The sequence below is a fragment of the Perissodus microlepis genome, chromosome 23 (assembly GCF_051167445.1).
Source record: "Perissodus microlepis isolate ML-2025 ecotype Zambia chromosome 23, ASM5116744v1, whole genome shotgun sequence".
NCBI classification, from domain to species: domain Eukaryota; kingdom Metazoa; phylum Chordata; class Actinopteri; order Cichliformes; family Cichlidae; genus Perissodus; species Perissodus microlepis.
Genome location: NC_140482.1, coordinates 14,948,446 through 14,969,889, shown reverse-complemented (window position 1 = coordinate 14,969,889; position 21,444 = coordinate 14,948,446). Strand labels below are relative to the sequence as shown.

General features: G+C 44.9%; 1 protein-coding gene and 1 pseudogene across 1 annotated transcript; both read left to right on the top strand.

Moving 5' to 3' along the window:
* Window positions 1-2,858: 2,858 nt before the first annotated feature.
* Window positions 2,859-4,662, top strand: LOC146361070 (trace amine-associated receptor 1-like; annotated as a pseudogene).
* A 14,449-nt stretch (window positions 4,663-19,111) lies between these two features.
* On the top strand, window positions 19,112-20,092 carry LOC146361069 (trace amine-associated receptor 13c-like). Its single transcript, XM_084921551.1, has one exon. The coding sequence runs from the start codon at window positions 19,112-19,114 to the stop codon at window positions 20,090-20,092; it is 981 nt and encodes a 326-aa protein (XP_084777677.1).
* The last annotated feature ends 1,352 nt before the right edge of the window (window positions 20,093-21,444 follow it).

The following is a 21,444-nucleotide window of genomic DNA, read 5'->3' as shown; positions in this document are numbered from 1 at the left end:
CATCTTGGATATAACTTTTGTTTTTTCAATAGGAAGAGGGCAATGTAACACATCAAACTTATTGGTAATGTCACAAGAAAAACAATGGTGTGCTTGGTTTCAATGTAACATTATTCGTTCATGAGTTATTTACAAGTTTCTGACCACTTATAAAATGTGTTCAGTGTGCTGCCCATTGTGTTGGATTGTTAATCCAACCCTCTTCTCCCACTCTTCACACACTGATAGCAACACCGCAGGAGAAATGCCAGCACAGGCGTCCAGTATCCGTAGTTTCAGGTGCTGCACATCTCGTATCTTCACACCATAGACAATTGCCTTCAGATGACCTCAAAGATAAAAGTCTAAGGGGGTCAGATTGGGAGACCTTGGGGGCCATTCAATTGGCCCACGACGACCAATCCACTTTCCAGGAAACTGTTCATCTAGGAATGCTCAGACCTGGCACCCATAATGTGGTGGTGCACCATCTTGCTGGAAAAACTCAGGGAACGTGCCAGCTTCAGTGCACAAAGAGGGAAACACATCATCATGTAGCAATTTCAAATATCCAGTGGCCTTGAGGTTTATATACCACACCAAACCATCACTTTTGTTGTTCCAACAGTCTTGGAGGGATCCATCCAATGTGGGTTAGTGTCAGACCAATAGCGGTGGTTTTGTTTGTTAACTTCACCATTCACATAAAAGTTTGCCTCATCACTGAACAAAATCTTCTGCGTGAACTGAGGGTCCTGTTCCAGTTTTTGTTTTGCCCATTCTGCAAATTCAGTGCGCCGATCTGGGTCATCCTCGTTGAGATGCTGCAGTAGCTGGAGTTTGTAAGGGTGCCATTTGTGAGTAGCTAATATCCGCCGAAGGGATGTTCGACTAATGCCACTCTCCAGTGACATGCGGCGAGTGCTACGCTGTGGGCTCTTGCTGAATGAAGCTAGGACAGCCACTGATGTTTCTTCATTAGTGACAGTTTTCTTGCATCCACATTTTGGCAAATCCAACACTGAACCAGTTTCACGAAACTTAGCAAGCAGTTTGCTAACTGTAGCATGGGAGATGGGTGGTCTCGTAGGGTGTCTTGCATTGAAATCTGCTGCAATGACCCGGTTACTGCGTTCACCAGATATCAACACAATTTCGATCCGTTTCTCACGTGTTAACCTCTTCGACATGTCAATGGCTGTGAACAAAGAGAAACTTGTAAATAACTCATGAAAGAATAAAGTTACGTTGAAACCAAGCACACCATTGTTTTTCTTGTGACATTACCAATAAGTTTGATGTGTCACATGGCCCTCTTCCTATTGAAAAAACAAAAGTTGTATCCAAGATGGCCGACTTCTAAATGCCACCATGGTCACCACCCATCTTGAGGAGTTTGCCCCCTCACATATACTAATGTGCCACAAACAGGATTTTAATATCACCAACCATTCCCATGTTATTACGGTGTATCCATATAAATGGCCCACCCTGTAGACACTCTGAATCGCTTGGAAATGGCAGTCTTCCCCCTTATCATGAGCCTGTACTATCTTCTTTCTGAGCTCAAGACTGATTTTGTTTGTCTTTGGCATGGTTTGTAACAGTAGTCCCTCTCATGTGTTCAAGTGCCCTCTTCCTTGGAGTCTTTTTATGCTTATTGAATGGTGTTAGGAAGCCAAGTGACTGCAGAGGTGTGGTTTCAAAGCAGACTGGTTAATTACTGTAGGTGTGTTTTGAAAGCAAACATTCACATGGGGCTAATATTTTAAACCACACCATTTTTTACTGTATTTAATATAAGGCAAACCGAAAAATGTATTTTCTACTGCAAAATGTACAAAAAGCTACTAAATAGCACTGGTGAATGTTTGATTATATCAAGTTTCATCAATGCTGCAAACATTGAGAAGAAGTTTAGGAAAATGTTCCATAATTCCTGGAGAGCTAATAATTTTGGCCTCAACTGTAAATGTTGCTTTAGTCTGTTGTTAAGTAGGTAACGTGATGACATCATACTACATGTACAGGCATATAGACATACAAGTACAAAGGTGCTATAAGTGCATAAGAGTGACAAATGGATCATTTTGGTAAGTAGGTGGTTGCTTGGCAATATGTGATATAGATAAGAACAACCAGAGGCCTAAGATGTAACTGTGTGCCAGTTTTGGCTGCTGCGCTCTTGATTGTGTAGGAGGAGTTCTCAGACAGAAATTGTTTTCAGTCAATGCATGATTGTTGGAATAATATAGGATCTAAGCGTGCAGTCTCACACTGTTCTTCAGTGAGTAGTAACTTCATATTACTAAAAACAGCATCTGACATATAGCTGGATGAAAAGCCTGAGCCCACTCTGCCATCTTTACAGTAAATGAGAAGCTGGTCGGGTAATAAAATTCTGTCGAAGTCACCAATTAACACTCATTAGTTTAATCTGCTCAAAAAGACGTAGTAATAGTGGCTTCAGAAGCAATGATGTCAATATTTGCTTTTAAGTCCTGGCAAGCATGATAACAAGTGTACTTTGAAGTGCTTCTTATATCCTGTTCATAACTATGTCTTTTCACTAAAGGGCTTTAATGACCTCTTGGTGTTTAAAATTTAACTTCTAAGACAATGATGAAGGTCCCTGTTAAACTTTTAGAGCATTTTTGCCTGGGGTACTTATAATGGCCTGTTAACCTACAGCTCATAACCAATTTAACTTTTAAAGCCTTTGTAAAGTACAGTTTATTTGAAAGTGTACTCAAAAGTGGAAAACTGTAACGACAAGAGAGAAAACGGTGGGGGAGAAAAATGAGGTTGAAGATGATGATGCTCAGTCAGGGGAGTTACATCACTCTTGTTGGGTCCCAGTAAAAAATTACAGGGTGGTGTTTGAAGAGGATAAAGGGGCAACCTGGCAAATAGTTGAACCTCTTCCCTTTGACTGCATGCACATGCATGCACCGCTCCTCCCCGATGGGCGGCTCTGGGGGTCCTCCCCTCTGCTTCCCCAACCTCAACTCCTCCTGGCACCCACCTCAGAGAGCGCTCATCCCTACACCCTGCTGGCCTCCATCTTACTGCTCACTGTGGTGCTCAACCTGCTCGTTGTCATCCTCATCTCCCACTTCCAGCAGCTCCACACCTCGACCAACGACCTGCTCCTGTCCCTGGCCGTGTCCGACCTGCTGGTGGGGCTGCTGGTGATGCCCATCAAGGCCTGCACAAGATCAAGACTTGTTGGCTGCTGGGGAGGCTGATGAGTGCTCTCAGTCCTTATTTGTCTTACTACCTTATCTCTGTCTCATTGGGCAGCATGGCTCTCATAGCTGTAGATCACTATATAGCCATCTGTGACCTGTGACTGAGTCATTTTTTATCCATAGGCACAAAAATGCTAAAGGTGCTGCTTATTTCTACAAGAGCAAAGAAAAAATTACTTCTCTACATGACAAATAATACAGATACAATACCTAAATAATAAACAAAAGCCAAAATTTGTGTTTTATTGTAACAGACCTATGTGCCATTGCATATGAATGCATATATCAATACTGTAATATCAACATCAGAGCTCCAATTACAGTTTTGGAGCATTCCAATGTTTTTCATTTTTTCATATATATCAGTATGAACCCAATGGGTCAAATTCCAAGTTGTGAAAGGTTTATACAATACAGTACAGTTCTGAAACTTTTTTCGAAGATCAACTAAAATAAATCCCTGCTGAATTCATACAGAGGAAGGAGGAGAGGTAATGAAGTTTAAGACAAGGAGTTTCATCATTTAGGGATTTTTTTAAAAACAGAGAGAAAAATGGTGGGGGTGTGTTTGAAGAAGATAAATGAAGACTCTCGAGCACAGTTGCAGGTCTTCCCTTTCTCTCCGATGGACGGCACTGGGGATCCTCCCCTCTGCTTCCCCAACCTCAACTCCTCCCAACGCCCTGCTCCTTTCCCTGGCCGTGTCCGACCTGCTGGTGGGGTTGCTGGTGATGCCCATCGAGGGCCTGCGCTACATCGAGACGTGCTGGCTGCTGGGGAGGCTGATGTGTGCTCTCAGTCCTTATTTGTCTTACTGCCTCCTCTCTGTCTCTCTGGGCAGCATGGTGCTCATATCTGTAGATTGTTATATAGCCATCTGTGACCCTCTGCTCTATTCCTCAAAGATCACAGTGAACAGAGTGAAGCTTTCAGTCTGTGTCTGCTGGGCCTGTTCTCTTCTCTACAATGGCTGCATTCTTATGGAGCACATAGGGTGGCAAGAGATGTTCAGCTCCTGTCATGGGGAGTGTGTGGTGTTCATCAGCCGAACTTCAGGAACTTCAGGAACAGTAAATCACAGTAAATCAACAGTACATGAGGGTGTTTGTGGTTGCTGTTTCTCAGGTGCGTGCCATTCAGTCACAGGTGGCTGTGAGAGCAGCTCCAGCTGCTAAAAAATCAGAGTTGATGGCAGCCAGGACACTCGGGATTGTGATAGTTGTTTTTCTAATGTGCTCCTGCCCTTATTATTATCCTTCCTTTGCAGGTGACGACACCTCTACGAGCTTGCCTTATTACACCTTGCTGTTTTGGATGGTGCTGACAAACTCAGGTGTCAACCCTGTTCTACCTCTGGTTTAGGAGAGCTATCAGACTCATTGTCACCCTCAGAATACTGCAGCCTCACTCCAGAGAGGTCAAAATCCTGTAGGCAGCACTGAAACAAACCAGTCATTAGTCTTTTCTAAAAAAAAAAACCCTTTCTGCTGCTCCACAGAGATCCTTCACAGTGGCCTCACGATCAAACAATGTTCACCACACTTGCGTCTGTTGGGGAAATAATACACATGGAAATACTAAGCTACAAAACATTCAAATGACTATAAGCTATAGAAGTCCATCTTGATGAAGATGACTTTTTCTGCATTTTGTCACTACCAGAATACTCACATTTTTAAAAAAGTGCATATTTTACTGCAAAATATAACCACAAGTTGTACAAAAATATCACATAAATGAAGTCACATGCTGTGTATGCAATAATACTAAATGCTAGTTTACTGTGATGCAATATAATAAATGCATGCATGATTAAACAGGCTTATCAGCGGACCTTTACTATGTGTGTTTTACCCTCTGCCTTTGCTAATGCTGATTAATTATTGTCACTGTTATTCAGCATTTCACTGGAGCTTTTATATACTTGTCCTTCCAGCTGTGTTTTTAAACAATAACTGATCTGCAGTGGTCTTTGTCTCTGCCACGTTTCATTTAAATAACCGTGAAAACAAACTATGAAATACACCGTCCCCTCAAGAAATGGAGGGGAAAAGCGACACTATAGTTCGTTTATACAACATCACACATTCAAATTGCTACCTGCAGACTTGCAACAAAGGAAACCACTCCCTGGTGTCTGCGTGAAGCAGGTCTGTGAAACTCAGCAGCTCGACAGTGGCTCAAAAATACAGACAAATCTAAACTGAAGTAATAGAGAATTCCCGTCTGTGTGCCTAACTAATACGAGGCACTCTATCCCCCGTGAAAGAGAAGATAAGAATTTAATACAACAATGTTTGGTGTATGAATCAGGGGAGAGAAAAAATTCAAATGTTCGATTTAATGGATAAATCAAGGCCAATAACATTTCAGCAAATATCAGTCCAGACCTGTGGCTGAGTTATTTTTTTCATCTGTAGGCACAAAAATCCTCACGGTGCTGCTTATTTTTACAAGAGCAAAGAAAAAATGACTTCTCTACATAACAGATAATACAGATACAATACCTAAATATTAAACAAAAGCCCCAATTTGTGTTTTACTGTATGTAGTATGTGCTGTTGCATATGAATTAGTGCTGTCAAAATTAACGCAAATTAATCTGCCATCACAGTCAACACGATTCAAATTTTTAACGCAATTAACGCATCTCGAGTGCAAAATGACTCAAAATCCCTGCAATGTTTTTCAACGCATTTCGGGCAGTTTGTCCAAGTACAGTTACCTTCGCACATGCGCAAATGGGCAGTTGATCTGGTAGTGATGGGCAGCTGATCCACTCAACTCAATATGGAAAAGGATAAATGGGGCGACTGTAGCTCAGTGTGTTGGGAAGCGCATCTGTAACCGGAAAGTCGCCGGTTCGATCCCCAGCCTGTCTGTTCTGGTCGTTGTGTCCTTGGGCAAGACACTTTACCCTACTGTCCCCAGGGCAGCTGTGGCTACAACTGTAGCTTGCCTCCACCAGTGTGTGAGAGTGAATGAATAGTGGCATTGTAAAGCGCTATATAATAATATTATTATTATTAAATGCACATTGGCCCTCTCGATGGGAAATTTGAGTATTAAAAAAATAACAAGATGGAACAGTTGACCGACATAAAGTATTATGCACAATGTGCAAGAATGAATTTTCTTTTCACCGAGGTACTTCCAGCTTAAAATATCACATTGAGGTGAAGCATACGTTAGTCTGGGATGCTGCTAGGACCTTGGTTAACATGTCACCCAGCTTGCGACAAACCACTCACGGAGCATCGGGGACTCAGTAAGTCTACCTCGGAAACACTGACTTACACAATTGCCAAGTGGATTGCAACAAACTGCAGACTTATTAATATTGTTAAGAACACTCGCTTTACACTGTCGTGGTGGTAATCCCCAAACCAAATGGTGGACACCAGAGGTGTCACTGAGGCAGTTAAACAGCTCCTTGGTGGCAGAGCCCCTGGGGTGGATGAGGTCCGCCCGAGTTTCTGAAAGCTCTGGATGTTGTAGGGCCGTCTTGGTTGACACGCCTCTACAATGCTGTTTGGAGATCAGGGGTAGTACCCCTGGATTGGCAGACTGGGGTGGTGGTTCCCATCTTTTAGAAAGGGGACAGGAGGTTGTCTTCCAATTACAGGGGAATCACACTCCTCAGCCTCCCTGGGAAAGTCTATGCCAGGGTGCTGGAGAGGAGAGTCCGTCCGTTAGTCAAACCTTGGATACAGGAGGAATGATCCGTTTTTTTTCCTGGTCGTGGAACACTGGATCAGCTCTTCATCCTCTCAAGGATACTTGAGGGTGCAAGGGAGTTTGCCCAACCAGTCTACATGTGTGTCGTGGACTTGAAGAAGGCATTCGACCGTGTCCCTCGGGGGATCCTGTGGGGGGTGCTCCAGGAGTATGAGGTGTCTGGCCCATTGCTACGGGCCATCCAGTCCTTATACAACCGTTGCAAGAGCTTCGTCCAGATAGCCAGCAATGAGTCGGACTCGTTCCTGGTGGGTGATGGGCTTCACCAGGGCTGCCCTTTGTCACTGATTCTGTTCATAATTTTTATGGACAGAATTTCTGGGCATAGCCAAGTGGCGAAAGGCTTCCACTTGGGTGGTTTCAGGATCTCATCTCTGTTTTTTGCGTATGATGTGGTTCTGTTGGCTTCATCGGGTAATGGCCTCCAGCTCGCCTTGGAACTGTTCACAACTGAGTGTGAAGCGGTGGGAATGAGAATGAGCACCTCCAAATCTTAGGCAATGGTCCTCAGCCGGAAAAGGGTGGAGTGCCCGCTCCGGGTCAGGGACGAGTTCCTGCCGCAAGTGGAGGAGTTTAAGTATCTCGGGGTCTTGTTCACGAGTGTCGGGAGAAGGGAGCGAGAGATCGATACACGGATTGGGCTGGCGGCAGCAGTGATGCGGACGCTGTACCGCTGTCTGTTGTGGTGAAGAGAGAGCTGAGTGTAAAAGCGAAGCTCTCAATTTACCGTTCGATCTAAGTCCCTACCCTCACCTATAGTCATGAGCTGTGGGTAGTGACCGAAAGAATGAGATCGCGGATACAAGCAAATGGGCTTCCTCCGAAGGGTGGCTGGTCTCTCCCGAAGAGATAGGGTGAGAAGTTGAGATAGGGTGAGAAGTTCGGCCTATTGCGATGAATTACAGAAAATTGTGAGATTAATTAGTTAATGTCACGGGACCTGGTTCTGGGTGACCCAGATCCATGTTTGTGTATGTGGGTGATCTATGTGGGTATGTGTGGGTGTGTCTGCCTGGAGCCTGGCCACACCTGCAGAGCAGAATTACACACGCCTGCAGCTGATCAGGCTCGTCAGGGGAGCTACATAGGAGTGTAGCTGAGAGCTTCTCGAAGCTGGATGGTACATGTGACTACCCGTCAGTTTCCCAGCTACAGTTAGTTTGAGTTTACCGCGACCGTGGGATTGTACTAATGGCTGCTGTTGCGAAATCAGTTTTACCCCGGTTCTTTTTATTCCTCGAGCATCCAGAGACGGCACCGGACTCAGTAGTCATTTTCACAAAACTTTATTCATCTTTGTCTGTGAAGGTTCTCAGTTTATTCATCTTTACTCATCTTTACTCATCTTCATTTATCCTCATTTAAGCATGCATCTTCTAGAAGGGAAGACTTGCCAGGCCGGTGCCCCTCTGCAAAATCTTCACTCCTTTGTCTGTGAAACACAGTTTTGTAGGGGCGACCCTATCATAAAACCCCCCAAGGTGTGCTGCAAACTCTGTCTGTGTCTATGTGCACGAGCACATGAATGCCTACATGTGCACGTTCCCACGTGTCTATGTGAGTGCTCGTGTGTGACTGTGTACGCATACCTGTGTGTATGTGTGAGTGCACATGAGTGAGTGTGCGTGTGGATGTGTGTGCGTGACAGTTAAAACACTGTGGGTGTAGGTGACTCCCTAGAGGTCATAAAACCCATCTCCCTTCCAGACCACAGTTATCCAGTTACAAATGTTGAGACCCCCACCCAAACATTCTCTGGGGAATTTCCACTCAGCATTAACTCCTCTCTGTTTTACTTTCACAGTTCAACTAGGGAGGGTCTCCTATACTCTACTCCTAAGTTCATGACACAATCAGGCCTTTATTACATTGAGGGCAGTGTCAGTGTCTCTACAATAATTCTAGATTCTATGTTAACACATTTCTAAACTCTAAAATAAGCTAAACATTCCTACACTGCCTCTGTTGTTTTCCCCAGGAGGAAAGTGGAGCACAGGAGGGCAGCAGACTCAAGTATAAGGGAGCAGGGACGTCGAGCACGGGGGAATGGACACTGCACGGAAGTCGGGAGCGCACAGGGGATTATTGTTGGATTGTTGTCACTCATTATGAATAAAATGCACTGCATTCACCTCTAGAGTCCAGCGTTTGGGCCCTCCATCCCCACATTCCCCACGGGTTGCCTTGGCAAACCGTGACAGAACGATCCAGCCAGATGGACCCAGCAGACTCATCGGAGAGGTTCAGGAGGGAGGTGATGGATAAAATTAACGGACTCTGCGACCTGTAGCTGGCGGGGAAAAGTGGGTCACACAGTGGAAAAGCAGCTGCGGGAAACACTGGTTTGTTTCCCTTGGGTAATGGACCGTCTCTTTCCAATCGTCGCTGACTTCTTAATTAACACCCTTCACCTCCACTCTCCAACTCAGGCTGCTCTCCAGCCCGGCCAGCTGGCAGATCCTCAGCCTGACACGCCGGCCCCGGCATCGTCAAGGAAGCGCCACTCGCGCCGCCGGCGCTCCTCACTACAGCCGGATTCCCGGACTTTCCAACTGCCGGCTGTGGTGAGTAATAAGGACAATTTTTCTCCACCCACTCCGTCTTTTTGTTTGTTAACAGAAGACTGTGAGACTGCAAACGCTAAAGTAGCCCATCCATCGGCTAAGCCATTTGAAGTTCAGCCATCTGCTCCACCTATGGCAGCCTCCACCCTGCTAACCACTCCAGCAGCCCAGGACGCTGTGGTGAGTAAAATTGGCTCTGCTAATTTTGCAAATTCCCTCCCTGTGACTGTTAAAATTAAGGAGGAAGAAAGGAAGAAAAGAGATAAGGAGGAAAGGATAAGAGTAAAGGCAAAGAAGAAGAGGCTTGCAGAGGTGGAGAGGGCTAAGATGGAAAAGAGAAGGCAGGAAGGGCAAGTACTGGCTGAGGAGAAGAGCCTGGAGGAAAAAGCTCCTGAGTTTGCTAATGTTAAAGAACTTGAGAACTTGAGAGTTCGTGGCTGCTGATGTGTTGAAGGGCCCGGTATTGGAGAGCCCGATGCCTGAGCTTTGTTTAGCTAAGCCTGACAGCCACAAGACATTTCCTCACTCCAGGGCTTCCACAGTGACTGAACTGGAGGCCTCAGCTAGCTCTGGGTTCCTGGAAATTGTTGCAGTTGCTGTGCCATTATTAGTTTCTCTATCAACACAGCCTGTACCTGTAACTCAGTCATCTGCCCAGCTTGAAGCTCAGTCAGCTGCCGAGCCACTTCAGCCGTCACTGGCTTCACCGTCTGCAGTTTTTACACTGCCATCATCTCACCTGCCCGCAGCTGCTACACCGCCATCATCTCATCTGTCTGCAGCTGCCACACCACTCTTGGCTTCACCATCTGCCGAGGTGTTGGAGGTCGCAATTCCACCACCATCACAAACGCTCGTAGCAGAGACGCTGCTGCCAGGACCCGCTCAGTTGGAGCAGGAGGTCAGCGTGGCGGAGGGGCTCGTGCTGCCCGTGCCAGTGAGCCGGAGGCACCTGGACGGCCTGCACGTCCACATCCACATACAGCATGGCCTGTCAAGTGGCTGTGGCGGCACCCACGGGAGCACCCCCACCACTGGACTCTGCTTCACCGCCAGTGGACTCATGGCAGGCCGCCGGAGCTGCAACGCCGCCGCCATTGGACCCGTGGCCGGCCGCTGAATCCATGTTACTGCGGCTATTCGACCCGTGGCAGGCCACCGAATTTTAAGGGAGCAGAGACGTGGAGCACGGGGGAATGGACACTGCACGGGAGTCGGGAGCGCACAGGGGATTATTGTTGGATTGTTGTCACTCACTGTGAATAAAACGCACTGCATTCATCTCTAGAATTCAGCGTTATAAAGCCTATGTTATATCTTTAGATGCCGAAAAGGCATTTGACAGACTCGAGTGGACATATTTATTTAATGTGTTAGAAAGATTTGGCTTAGGTGAGGGTTTTATTGCATGGATTAAAACTATCTACAAACTTCCAGAAGCTTGTGTCATAACTAATGGTGTACAATCATCAGCGTTTCCACTGCAAAGAGGTACGAGGCAAGGCTGTCCCCTGTCCCCTCTCCTCTTTGCATTAGCACTTGAACCTCTAGCTGAGGCCATTCGCCAGCACCAAGATGTGCATGGTATAACAGTGGGTGGAACAAATCATAAGATAGCATTGTATGCTGACGATATTTTGCTGTTCTTAGCAAAAACAGAACAATCAACACCAGCTATTATGTCTACTACAGGGAGTGCAGAATTATTAGGCAAATGAGTATTTTGTCCACATCATCCTCTTCATGCATGTTGTCTTACTCCAAGCTGTATAGGCTTGAAAGCCTACTACCAATTAAGCATATTAGGTGATGTGCATCTCTGTAATGAGAAGGGGTGTGGTCTAATGATATCAACACCCTATATCAGGTGTGCATAATTATTAGGCAACTTCCTTTCCTTTGGCAAAATGGGTCAAAAGAAGGACTTGACAGGCTCAGAAAAGTCAAAAATAGTGAGATATCTTGCAGAGGGATGCAGCAGTCTTAAAATTGCAAAGCTTCTGAAGCGTGATCATCAAACAATCAAGCGTTTCATTCAAAATAGTCAACAGGGTCACAAGAAGCGTGTGGAAAAACCAAGGTGCAAAATAACTGCCCATGAACTGAGAAAAGTCAAGCGTGCAGCTGCCAAGATGCCACTTGCCACCAGTTTGGCCATATTTCAGAGCTGCAACATCACTGGAGTGCCCAAAAGCACAAGGTGTGCAATACTCAGAGACATGGCCAAGGTAAGAAAGGCTGAAAGACGACCACCACTGAACAAGACACACAAGCTGAAACGTCAAGACTGGGCCAAGAAATATCTCAAGACGGATTTTTCTAAGGTTTTATGGACTGATGAAATGAGAGTGAGTCTTGATGGGCCAGATGGATGGGCCCGTGGCTGGATTGGTAAAGGGCAGAGAGCTCCAGTCCGACTCAGACGCCAGCAAGGTGGAGGTGGAGTACTGGTTTGGGCTGGTATCATCAAAGATGAGCTTGTGGGGCCTTTTCGGGTTGAGGATGGAGTCAAGCTCAACTCCCAGTCCTACTGCCAGTTTCTGGAAGACACCTTCTTCAAGCAGTGGTACAGGAAGAAGTCTGCATCCTTCAAAAAAAACATGATTTTCATGCAGGACAATGCTCCATCACACGCGTCCAAGTACTCCACAGCGTGGCTGGCAAGAAAGGGTATAAAAGAAGAAAAACTAATGACATGGCCACCTTGTTCACCTGATCTGAACCCCATTGAGAACCCGTGGTCCATCATCAAATGTGAGATTTACAAGGAGGGAAAACAGTACATCTCTCTGAACAGTGTCTGGGAGGCTGTGGTTGCTGCTGCACGCAATGTTGATGGTGAACAGAATAAAACACTGACAGAATCCATGGATGGCAGGCTTTTGAGTGTCCTTGCAAAGAAAGGTGGCTATATTGGTCGCTGATTTGTTTTTGTTTTGTTTTTGAATGTCAGAAATGTATATTTGTGAATGTGGAGATGTTATATTGGTTTCACTGGCAAAAATAAATAATTGAAATGGGTATATATTTGTTTTTTGTTAAGTTGCCTAATAATTATGCACAGTAATAGTCACCTGCACACACAGATATCCCCCTAAAATAGCTAAAACTAAAAACAAACTAAAAACTACTTCCAAAAACATTCAGCTTTGATATTAATGAGTTTTTTGGGTTCATTGAGAACATGGTTGTTGTTCAATAATAAAATTATTCCTCAAAAATACAACTTGCCTAATAATTCTGCACTCCCTGTATACATGAGTTCAGCTCATTCTCTGGTTACAGAATTAATTTTGGGAAATCAGAAGTCATGCCGCTGGGTGATCAGATTAACTCTTTGCCAGATATTTCTAATCCCTTTCAATGGTCCCCCAGCGGCTTTACATACCTTGGGCTAAACATTCCACCAGTTCTTAAAGATTTATGGAACTTATCACCAGTTAGTTCAAAATCAAAAAAGATTTAGATAGATGGCAAAAATTGCCGCTTTCTCTTATGGGGCGTGTGAACTTAATCAAAATGAGTATTCTCCCGCGTTTATTATATCCCCTACAAATGCTACCTTTACTGATCACCCAGAAAGTTTCTTGTGATATAGAAAAAGCCTTTTCAAAATTTATCTGGCGTGGCAAGAAACCTAGATTAAGGATTGGAACTTTACAACTGCCTATAGATAGGGGAGGCTTAGGCTTACCAAATTAAATTTTTTATAATTGGGCATGTCATAGCCGTGTCTTATGGGAGTGGCTACATGCTTATCTAAATTCTCACTCTCACCTAGACTCTTGGTCCACTTTACCTTATTCCCTTTGGAGCTTAGCTGTCTGTGACAAAAAAACAATATTACAAATGGGGATTAAGAATAACCCAATCATTTATAATACAATAAGGGTCTGGGGGGAAATGCGTAAAAGGTTGGGTAGAGAAGATTGCACTTCATTCTTGACTCCTTTACAGAGAAACAAAGACTTTGTTCCAGGAATGTCTTGCAGTATGTTCGATAAGTGGCACAAAAAGGGATTAAGGGTAACTGGCGATTTGTATCAAAACAACACACTGATGAACTTTGAGCAATTGCAGTCAAATTTTAATATTCCTAGAGACCACTTTTTTTGGCTTTCTCCAGGTTCGTAACTTTGTTCATTCTAAAATTCCACAGTCTTCAGAAATAGTTATATATGATGATATTGAGACATTTCTTATTAAGCGAAAAGACAGAACTAATTTTATCTCAGCCATTTATTCTCTCCTGTATACTCTCTCAGTAGCAACACATTGAGCGCTATTCATAAATGGGAGAGAGATCTTAATAATCAATATACCGAAGAGGAGTGGAAAGGAGCCATTAACATGGGTAGTTCCATTTTTACTTGCAACCGCTTGCGAGAAACCCAATACAAAATCATACATCGCCTTTATATAGCTCCTAATGTCTTGCATAAGATTGCACCTCATATTTCCCATTTTTGTAGTAAATGTCAAAAAGAAACTGGCACTTTTTTTCATTACTTTTGGGAATGTAAATTAATCAAAAGATTTTGGAGCTTCATATCTCAAGAACTAAGTAATATTTTTAACAATCTGATTCAAAGGGACCCCAGGTATTTTCTTCTTGGCCTACCCTCAAAAGAAGTAACATTGAATCACTTGCAGCGCAAATTATGTGACAAACTATTGCTGGTAGCTAGGAAATGTATTCTCATTAATTGGGTTAAGGATAAACCCTCCTCTGTGACTTTGTGGTACAGAGAATTATTTAAAGTTATTCCTCACGAAAGAACTGCTGCTATTTTAGGAGGAAATGAGGGTTTCTTTCTCAATGTTTGGTCCCCTTTGCTTTCTTATTTGCCAAATGATTTGTCCCAACTGTTGAGGGGGGGTGGTTGCGATTAAGATGTTGTTACGCCCCACTTAAAAACGAAGTGTTGACTGGGGTGAGGGGTAACACAAAGTGAAAGAGAAAACATGAACTACTGGAGAATAGATGTCATTAAACATGATTTATTAAAATAGACCTCCCGGACGAGCCCCCACTTATGTTATGCCCCACTTAAAAACGAAGTGTTCATAACCTGGTTAGTGGCTCTGGTCGCTCTTAGAGGTTGTTCTCCTCGTGGCTGCGTGCAGCGGGGCTGGAGGATGGTCTGTGCTGGCGGACGTAGGTTACTGGCCTGGTGGCCTGGCTGCCCCTGAGTGGATCCGGGGCAGGCGTGGGGGTTTGGGGTTCGGGGGTGCTTCGCCTCCGTGCTGGGGCTCTGGCTGGGCCTTGGGGGCTTCGGTCCTCGTCGGTGTGTCGCCGAGGTTGTGGGCGGGTGGGTGCACGGGGGCTCAGCCCTGGTGCAGGGGGCCTCTTGTTCATCGGCCTAACTGGGGGGCTCTTCAACTGGCAGGGAGGTTGTTCCATCCTTGCAGGAGTCCACTCTGCAGGTGGGGGAGAGACATAGGAGAGGTGGAGAATAAACTTAACCTGGGTGTCTGTTGTCTTGTGTAGTCTGGGAGATGATTGAATGTTGGGGTGGGTACAGTTTCCTCTGCGGTGGGGTAGGGTGGGCTGCCCCGGGTCCTGTGGGGCTTGGCGGTGCTGCTGCCATAGGCCCCGGTCTGGATGGGCCTGGGCTCCCTTGCCTTGGTGGGTACCAGAGGACGGGGGTGCCTACTGGGGTCAGCGGGGGAGCTGGCCCTAGGGAGGGGCATCCTCCCCTCCCTTCTTTTCCTCCCCATCCCCGGCTACCTCCCTCTTCCCGCTCCACCACACCCACCCACACAGGTAGGGCCTTGGGGTGTGGGTGTGTCACCAGGGTGCAGGGGAGACATTCCCCCCCCCCCCCCCCCCCCCCCGTCCTCTTCTGGCCACCTGTGCCTCAATTTTATCTCACAACTTAGACATCCACATTACTTACACTCTCATAACACACACATATATATAGGGCCTTGAGGGTGGGCACGTTAACGGCGTCCAGTGGACGGTCTGTGTATTCAAACCTACCTCTGGCGCCGGTGCCCACCTCTCAATTTTAAATCCATGTAGACATTGAGGGTTCTCGGGAGGGGCCGTGCGAACACCTGCTGCTCTCTGGCAGCAGCACCATGCTCTCCCTTGTTTTAAATGCACTTTAGAGCAACACGCAGCAACACTACACATGAGCGGGAGGAGGGAGGTATGGGGTCTTCACACACCCCCGTTCTCTACTAGCCATCGGGGCAGGGGGGCTGGGAGGAGATGTTGGCTGTCCGATTGGCCTCCCTGCTGCTGCGGAGCCTGGGACGGTCTGCTTGCCTCCACCCCGGGGGGAAGGGTAACATCTCTTGGGTCTGGGTGCCGTTTCCCCCTCTGGGGGCGAGGGTACCTGGACCTGGGGTATAGAGTATGTTTGGGGAGTGTGATTGTGTGTACATGTCCATTTATGTCAATCCTTACGTTGGGTGAGTGCTGAGTTTTTGTATATGTGTGCATGAGGGTGGGAATGCATGTTTGTGTCTGTGTGTGCCTGTTTGTCTGTGTCTATATGTCAGGTCGGGTCTTAGACTCCACCTCTCTGGGAACTCCCAGGCCCTCCAAAGTGTGGAGGCCTATCTCCCCTCACCACACTCCCTGCCGGTGACTGATGCCCTCAGGGGTCGGTGCATTGGTGGTTCTTGGTGTCCGGGGCTGAGCGCTCAGGTATGTACCAGCTCACTCCCGGTGGCTACTTGGCGGGGCCTGGCGCCTGTTGCTCGGTCAGGCCTCTTCCGGGGCGCGGGGGGCCCTCGGGCCTCCGGCCTCTGGGCCTGCGGCTCGGTCCACTCTGGCACAGCTGGCTGCCGGCAGAGCCGGCGGGCGCGCCGGTGCATGCCCCTCTAGCTTCTGCTCGGTGGCTACTGGGTGACCCCTCGTCTGGGGATCCTCAGCCCTTCCCATGAGGGTGGCACGGATACCCCTCCGGTGGTCCTCCTTGGGCTCTCGCACTCTGGGGCCTCTGGATGTCTGGGGCCTGGATCTCCTCCATGCCTGCTTCATTTCCTGGGGGACAGGGCTATGGCTCTCTACATCCTCTTGCGGACCATTACATGGGGAAACCATTTGAATACAAGCGCGCTGATCCACACAGGTGTGCACATGGATGTTCACTGTTCGTAGACTTAAATCACACCTTTCTTGGCTGCTACTTCAAAGCACATTGTGCGCTGTCTGTCCTGCATGCTGCACAACAATATTCAATATTTAGTATTTACTGCTGTTTACACTTAGCTAGATTAATGCGATGGTGTTGTGTTTAGTATGTTGCTTTGTTTTTATTTGCTTGTTTTCTATTCTTCTTCTCTCAACAGGTGATCCAGGAGATTTTTTATTCTTTTTTTTTCCCTTTCTCACTGTCCCTCTCCCCTTCTGTTTTTCTTTCTCCCTTTCCTATCCCTCACTCATGTCTGTCCCGTCTGTAACAATTGAAAATAAAATAAAATAAATAATAAAAACAAAGGTCGATCAAATGGACCAATATGGCAATGCCATGATGATCCATTTGGCAAAATAAATCCATTGGGTATCCTTGTTGGTCTTCAGACAACAATTCTGACGGCTAAAGAACCAAATGGGACAGGAAAAAAAAAAAAAAAAACGAAGTGTTGACGGGGGTGAGGGGTAACACAAAGTGAAAGAGAAAACATGAACTACTGGAGAATAGATGTCATTAAACATGATTTATTGCCCGAAACTACTACAGTAAAAATAAACACAGGGAAGCTCTCTTCTTCAGGGTCTCCAAGGCCAAAACAACAAACAAAACACCCCCTTTAGCTAAAAATCAAACCAAGTACTCTCTAACCAAAACAAAATACCAAAACAGGAGAAAACAGTTGAAACAAAAATGGCAGAGAACCCCTACCTGCTTCCACAACGACAAACTAATTAACACAGTAAGGGCACACCTTTGCTTACAATAAAAGAAAGAAAACCAAAGTTTCACAGAGTTCAAGTTCTCACACACACACACACTAAGGCCTGCTGCCCAAAACACTATAGCTCACAGCTCTGGCAAAAATGGGGGAAGTGGCAGGGGTGTGGCAGTTTAGGATGGCAGACTATATGCCATGGCTGACGAGCTGGAACACACCTTCAGCTGTGGCTCATGAGGCAGACCTGCAACACAAGAAAAAGGAGAAAAAAAACCTCTTCCACAGAGGGAGAGCCACTAGAGGTCAGCGACCATAACAGATGTTCTCAGTTAAAAAGGAAGTAAGCGTAAAGGACAACAATTCACTCTTGGAGTTTATCTTTTTCTCTTTCTAAATCTGTGGGTAATTGAGCGAAAATATGTTTTTTTTTTGTTTTTTGTTTTTTTTTCTCTCTCCTCTTTACCCCATATGTGTATTTGTACAGGTATATAATGACTTTAATATATTCCCTTTGGGGTTTTTTTTCTTTTCTTTTCTTTCTTTCTTTCTTTTTTGTCTGCTTTGTTATGTTTTATGCTTTTCTTGATAATGAATAAAAACTGTTTAAAAAAAAAAAAATTCAGCGTTTGGGCCCTCCATCCCCACATTCCCCACGGGTTGCCTTGGCAAACCGTGACAGTTAATTTTTTTTAATCTATTGACAGCACTAATATGAATGCATTTTACTGTGGGCTCCTTTTCCTTTGTGTGTACTGCAGCTGAAATGAATTAAAGTAAAATCCAAGTTCAAAATTCCTGCTGTAAAACAGAATAAGTCACTACATTAATACACATTTGCCTGCTGGTATATGGCAAACTTTGCACCAAAATCCACAGAAAAAGCTGCTGCTTACATCTCTCAGGACATGAAATGGTCCTACTCTGTTAACACCCTGGTGAAGAAAGCCCATCAAGACTCTACTGCATCAGTGGATTGAAAGACTTTAAACTTCCGCTTTTGTTTGAGGGAACTCAGGAACTTCTACACTTGCTCTATAGAGAGGATTCTTAGTGGGAGTACCGAACTGCACCTGATCTGACCTCTTAGCTCTTAGGAGGGTGTTCCACTCAGTCAAGAGGACCAACAAGTCCAACCTTCCTGATCTGCAGCACATTCAGTGCTGTGAAGAAGTTTTTGCACCCTTGCTGGGTCCCTTTTTTTTGCATATTTGTCACACTTACATGTTTCAGATAATCAAAGATCTATATCAAGTCCATTAGAGCAGATATTTCATTCTCTAGCTTTAAGCCCAGCAGACCCATGTGCATGGCCCAGCATGATACAAATGAGGTATTTTTTTTAACCGTCAGCTATGCAGAGCTACTCTGCAATAATCATGCAAAGCTAGTGTAAAATCAACATCACAGCTCCAATTACAGTTTTGGAGCATTCTAGTGTTTTTCATTATTATATCAGCATAAACCCAATGGGTCAAAGTCCAAGTTGTGAAAGGCTTCGGGAGTACAACACACTACAGTTGTGAAACTTTTTCAAGGCTCAGCTAAAATAAATCCCAGCTGAATTTATACAGAGGAAGAAGGAAAGGTGATGAAGTTTAAGACAATAAGTTTCATCATTCATAGGATGTTTAAAAAAAAAAAGGTGGGGGGTGTTTGAAGAAGATAAATGCAGACTCTCGAGCACAGTTGCAGGTCTTCCCTTTCTCTATGATGGATGGCACTGGGGGTCCTCCCCTCTGCTTCCCCAACCTCAACTCCTCCTGCAGGCGGCTGCTGCGACCCACCTCCCAGGCCGCTCTTCTCTACACTCTGCTGGCTTCAGTCTCACTGCTCACTGTGGTGCTCAACCTTCTCGTGGTCGTCTCCATCTCCCACTTCAAGCAGCTCCACACCCCGACAAATGCCCTGCTCCTGTCCCTGGCCATGTCCGACCTGCTTTTGGGGTTGCTGGTGATGCCCATCGAGGGCCTGCGCTACATCGAGACGTGTTGGCTGCTGGGGAGGCTGATGTGTGCTCTCAGTCCTTATTTGTCTTACTGCCTCCTCTCTTTTTCTCTGGACAGCATGGTGCTCATATCTGTAGATCGCTATATAGCCATCTGTGACCCTCTGCTCTATTCCTCAAAGATCACAGTGAACAGAGTGAAGCTTTCAGTCTGTTTCTGCTGGGCCTGCTCTCTTCTCTACAATGGCTGCATTCTCATGGAGCACATAGGGTGGCCAGACAGGTTCAGCTCCTGTCACGGGGAGTGTGTTGTGTTCATCAGCTACACTACGGGCACAGTAGATCTCTTTTTGTCATGTGTTGCCCCCTTTGCTGTAATGTTTATTATGTACATGAGGGTGTTTGTGGTTGCTGTTTCTCAGGTGCGTGCCATTCGGTCACAGGTGGCTGTGAGAGCAGCTCCAGCTGCTAAAAAATCAGAGTTGAAGGCAGCCAGGACACTCGGGATTTTGATAGCTGTGTTTCTAATGTGCTTCTGCCCTTATTATTATCCTTCCTTTACAGGTGTGGACACCTCTACACGCTTGCCTTATTACGCTGTGCTGTTTTGGATCATGCTAATAAATGCTTTTGTAAACCCTGTGATTTATGTTCTGTTTTACCCCTGGTTTAGAAGAGCTATCAAATTCATCGTCACCCTCAGAATACTGCAGCCTCACTCCAGAGATGTCAAAATCCTGTAGACAGTACAATACAACTTAAAGGTGAAAATTTATCATGAAAATTGAAAAATGATTAAATGTGGGTGTACATCTGCCCAGCATCACCTTTTGTTCATTACATTATGAGCAGCAGCGCAGACCCGCGCAGGTAGTGGCCCTGCATGCAGATCTCCTGTGCACCTGAAAATTGCAGGAATTAAATGCATGCACCAATCTTTAATATAACTCCTCATAAATATGTGCTAAGTTGCAATAAAAGAGGTTAGTCAGTTTGATTCCTGTTAATGGCTTTTTTTTATTCATAATCTCTGTGAAGGTATTAAAGTCTGCTTATGTTGTTGTCATTTATTGTCACACAGTCTGACTGTAAAGGGCTCTTTCAGACTTTACTTTGCTGAATCAAAAACATTGTCATTGTATGAGAAATACCTGCAGCCGTCTTACTCTTTCAATCTGAAAATCTTCTCAACATGTTCAATATTATGTCTAACAAACCACATTTACAATCCTTAAAATAAAAATACCCAAACTCGTATCACCCTGTGCTTTCTCAAGGATCCATACAACCTGCACACAGCAACAAATTAACTCATACCACAATACTTCCAGCACATGTCTGAGTGCTAACTATCAACGTAAGTGAGTATTTAGAGGTTAAAGGTGGACAGCAGCATAGTAAACACATGGAACAGATTTTCTTATTAATGTGATGATTTGGCTTTTTAGTGGAGTTTCTTTGCACTTCTTATTTAGACAATATTATCATTAGTAGTAGTAGTAGTAATAATAATAATAATAATAATAATAATAATAATAATAATAATAATAATAATAATACTATGTGGATCAATGTTAATATGTGAAATCTATTCTACTAAGGTTTCTGGGTTTTTTGATATAGCTTCTTGAACAAATGAAAAAAGTGATTAATTATAATCATTTGTGTGTATCTATCTATAGATAGGTAGAAACACACACATTAGGCACTTGTGAAAGAGCCCTCGCGGAATAATTGTTATTATAATTAATCACCCTAGCAAGTTTGGTAACTGTCAAACTTGCTGAATTTGCTGAACTTGTATTAATTCAAGATTATCTTTGTTTAATATAAAAAATATTAAAATTTATATGATGACCTGAAACTTCTAAGTCTGACAAATATACATAACAACTAAGAATTCAAAAGAGGGAAAATCACAGATTTTATTTCCTAAATGCATAAATAGAAAACAAATATGGGGTTGATTGTATTACAATCCTATTATTGTGGGTCCCTGGTATTACTTGTCCTGCTGTGTTATATAAATCTTGCATGAGTCTGTTGTTAGGTAGGCAAAGTGATGACATCATACTACATATATAGGTATATAGAC

What these genes read in the sequence shown, in the direction of transcription:
- LOC146361069 (XM_084921551.1), top strand. Translation starts at nt 19,112, where the DNA reads ATGATGGATGGCACTGGGGGTCCTCCCCTCTGCTTCCCCAACCTCAAC.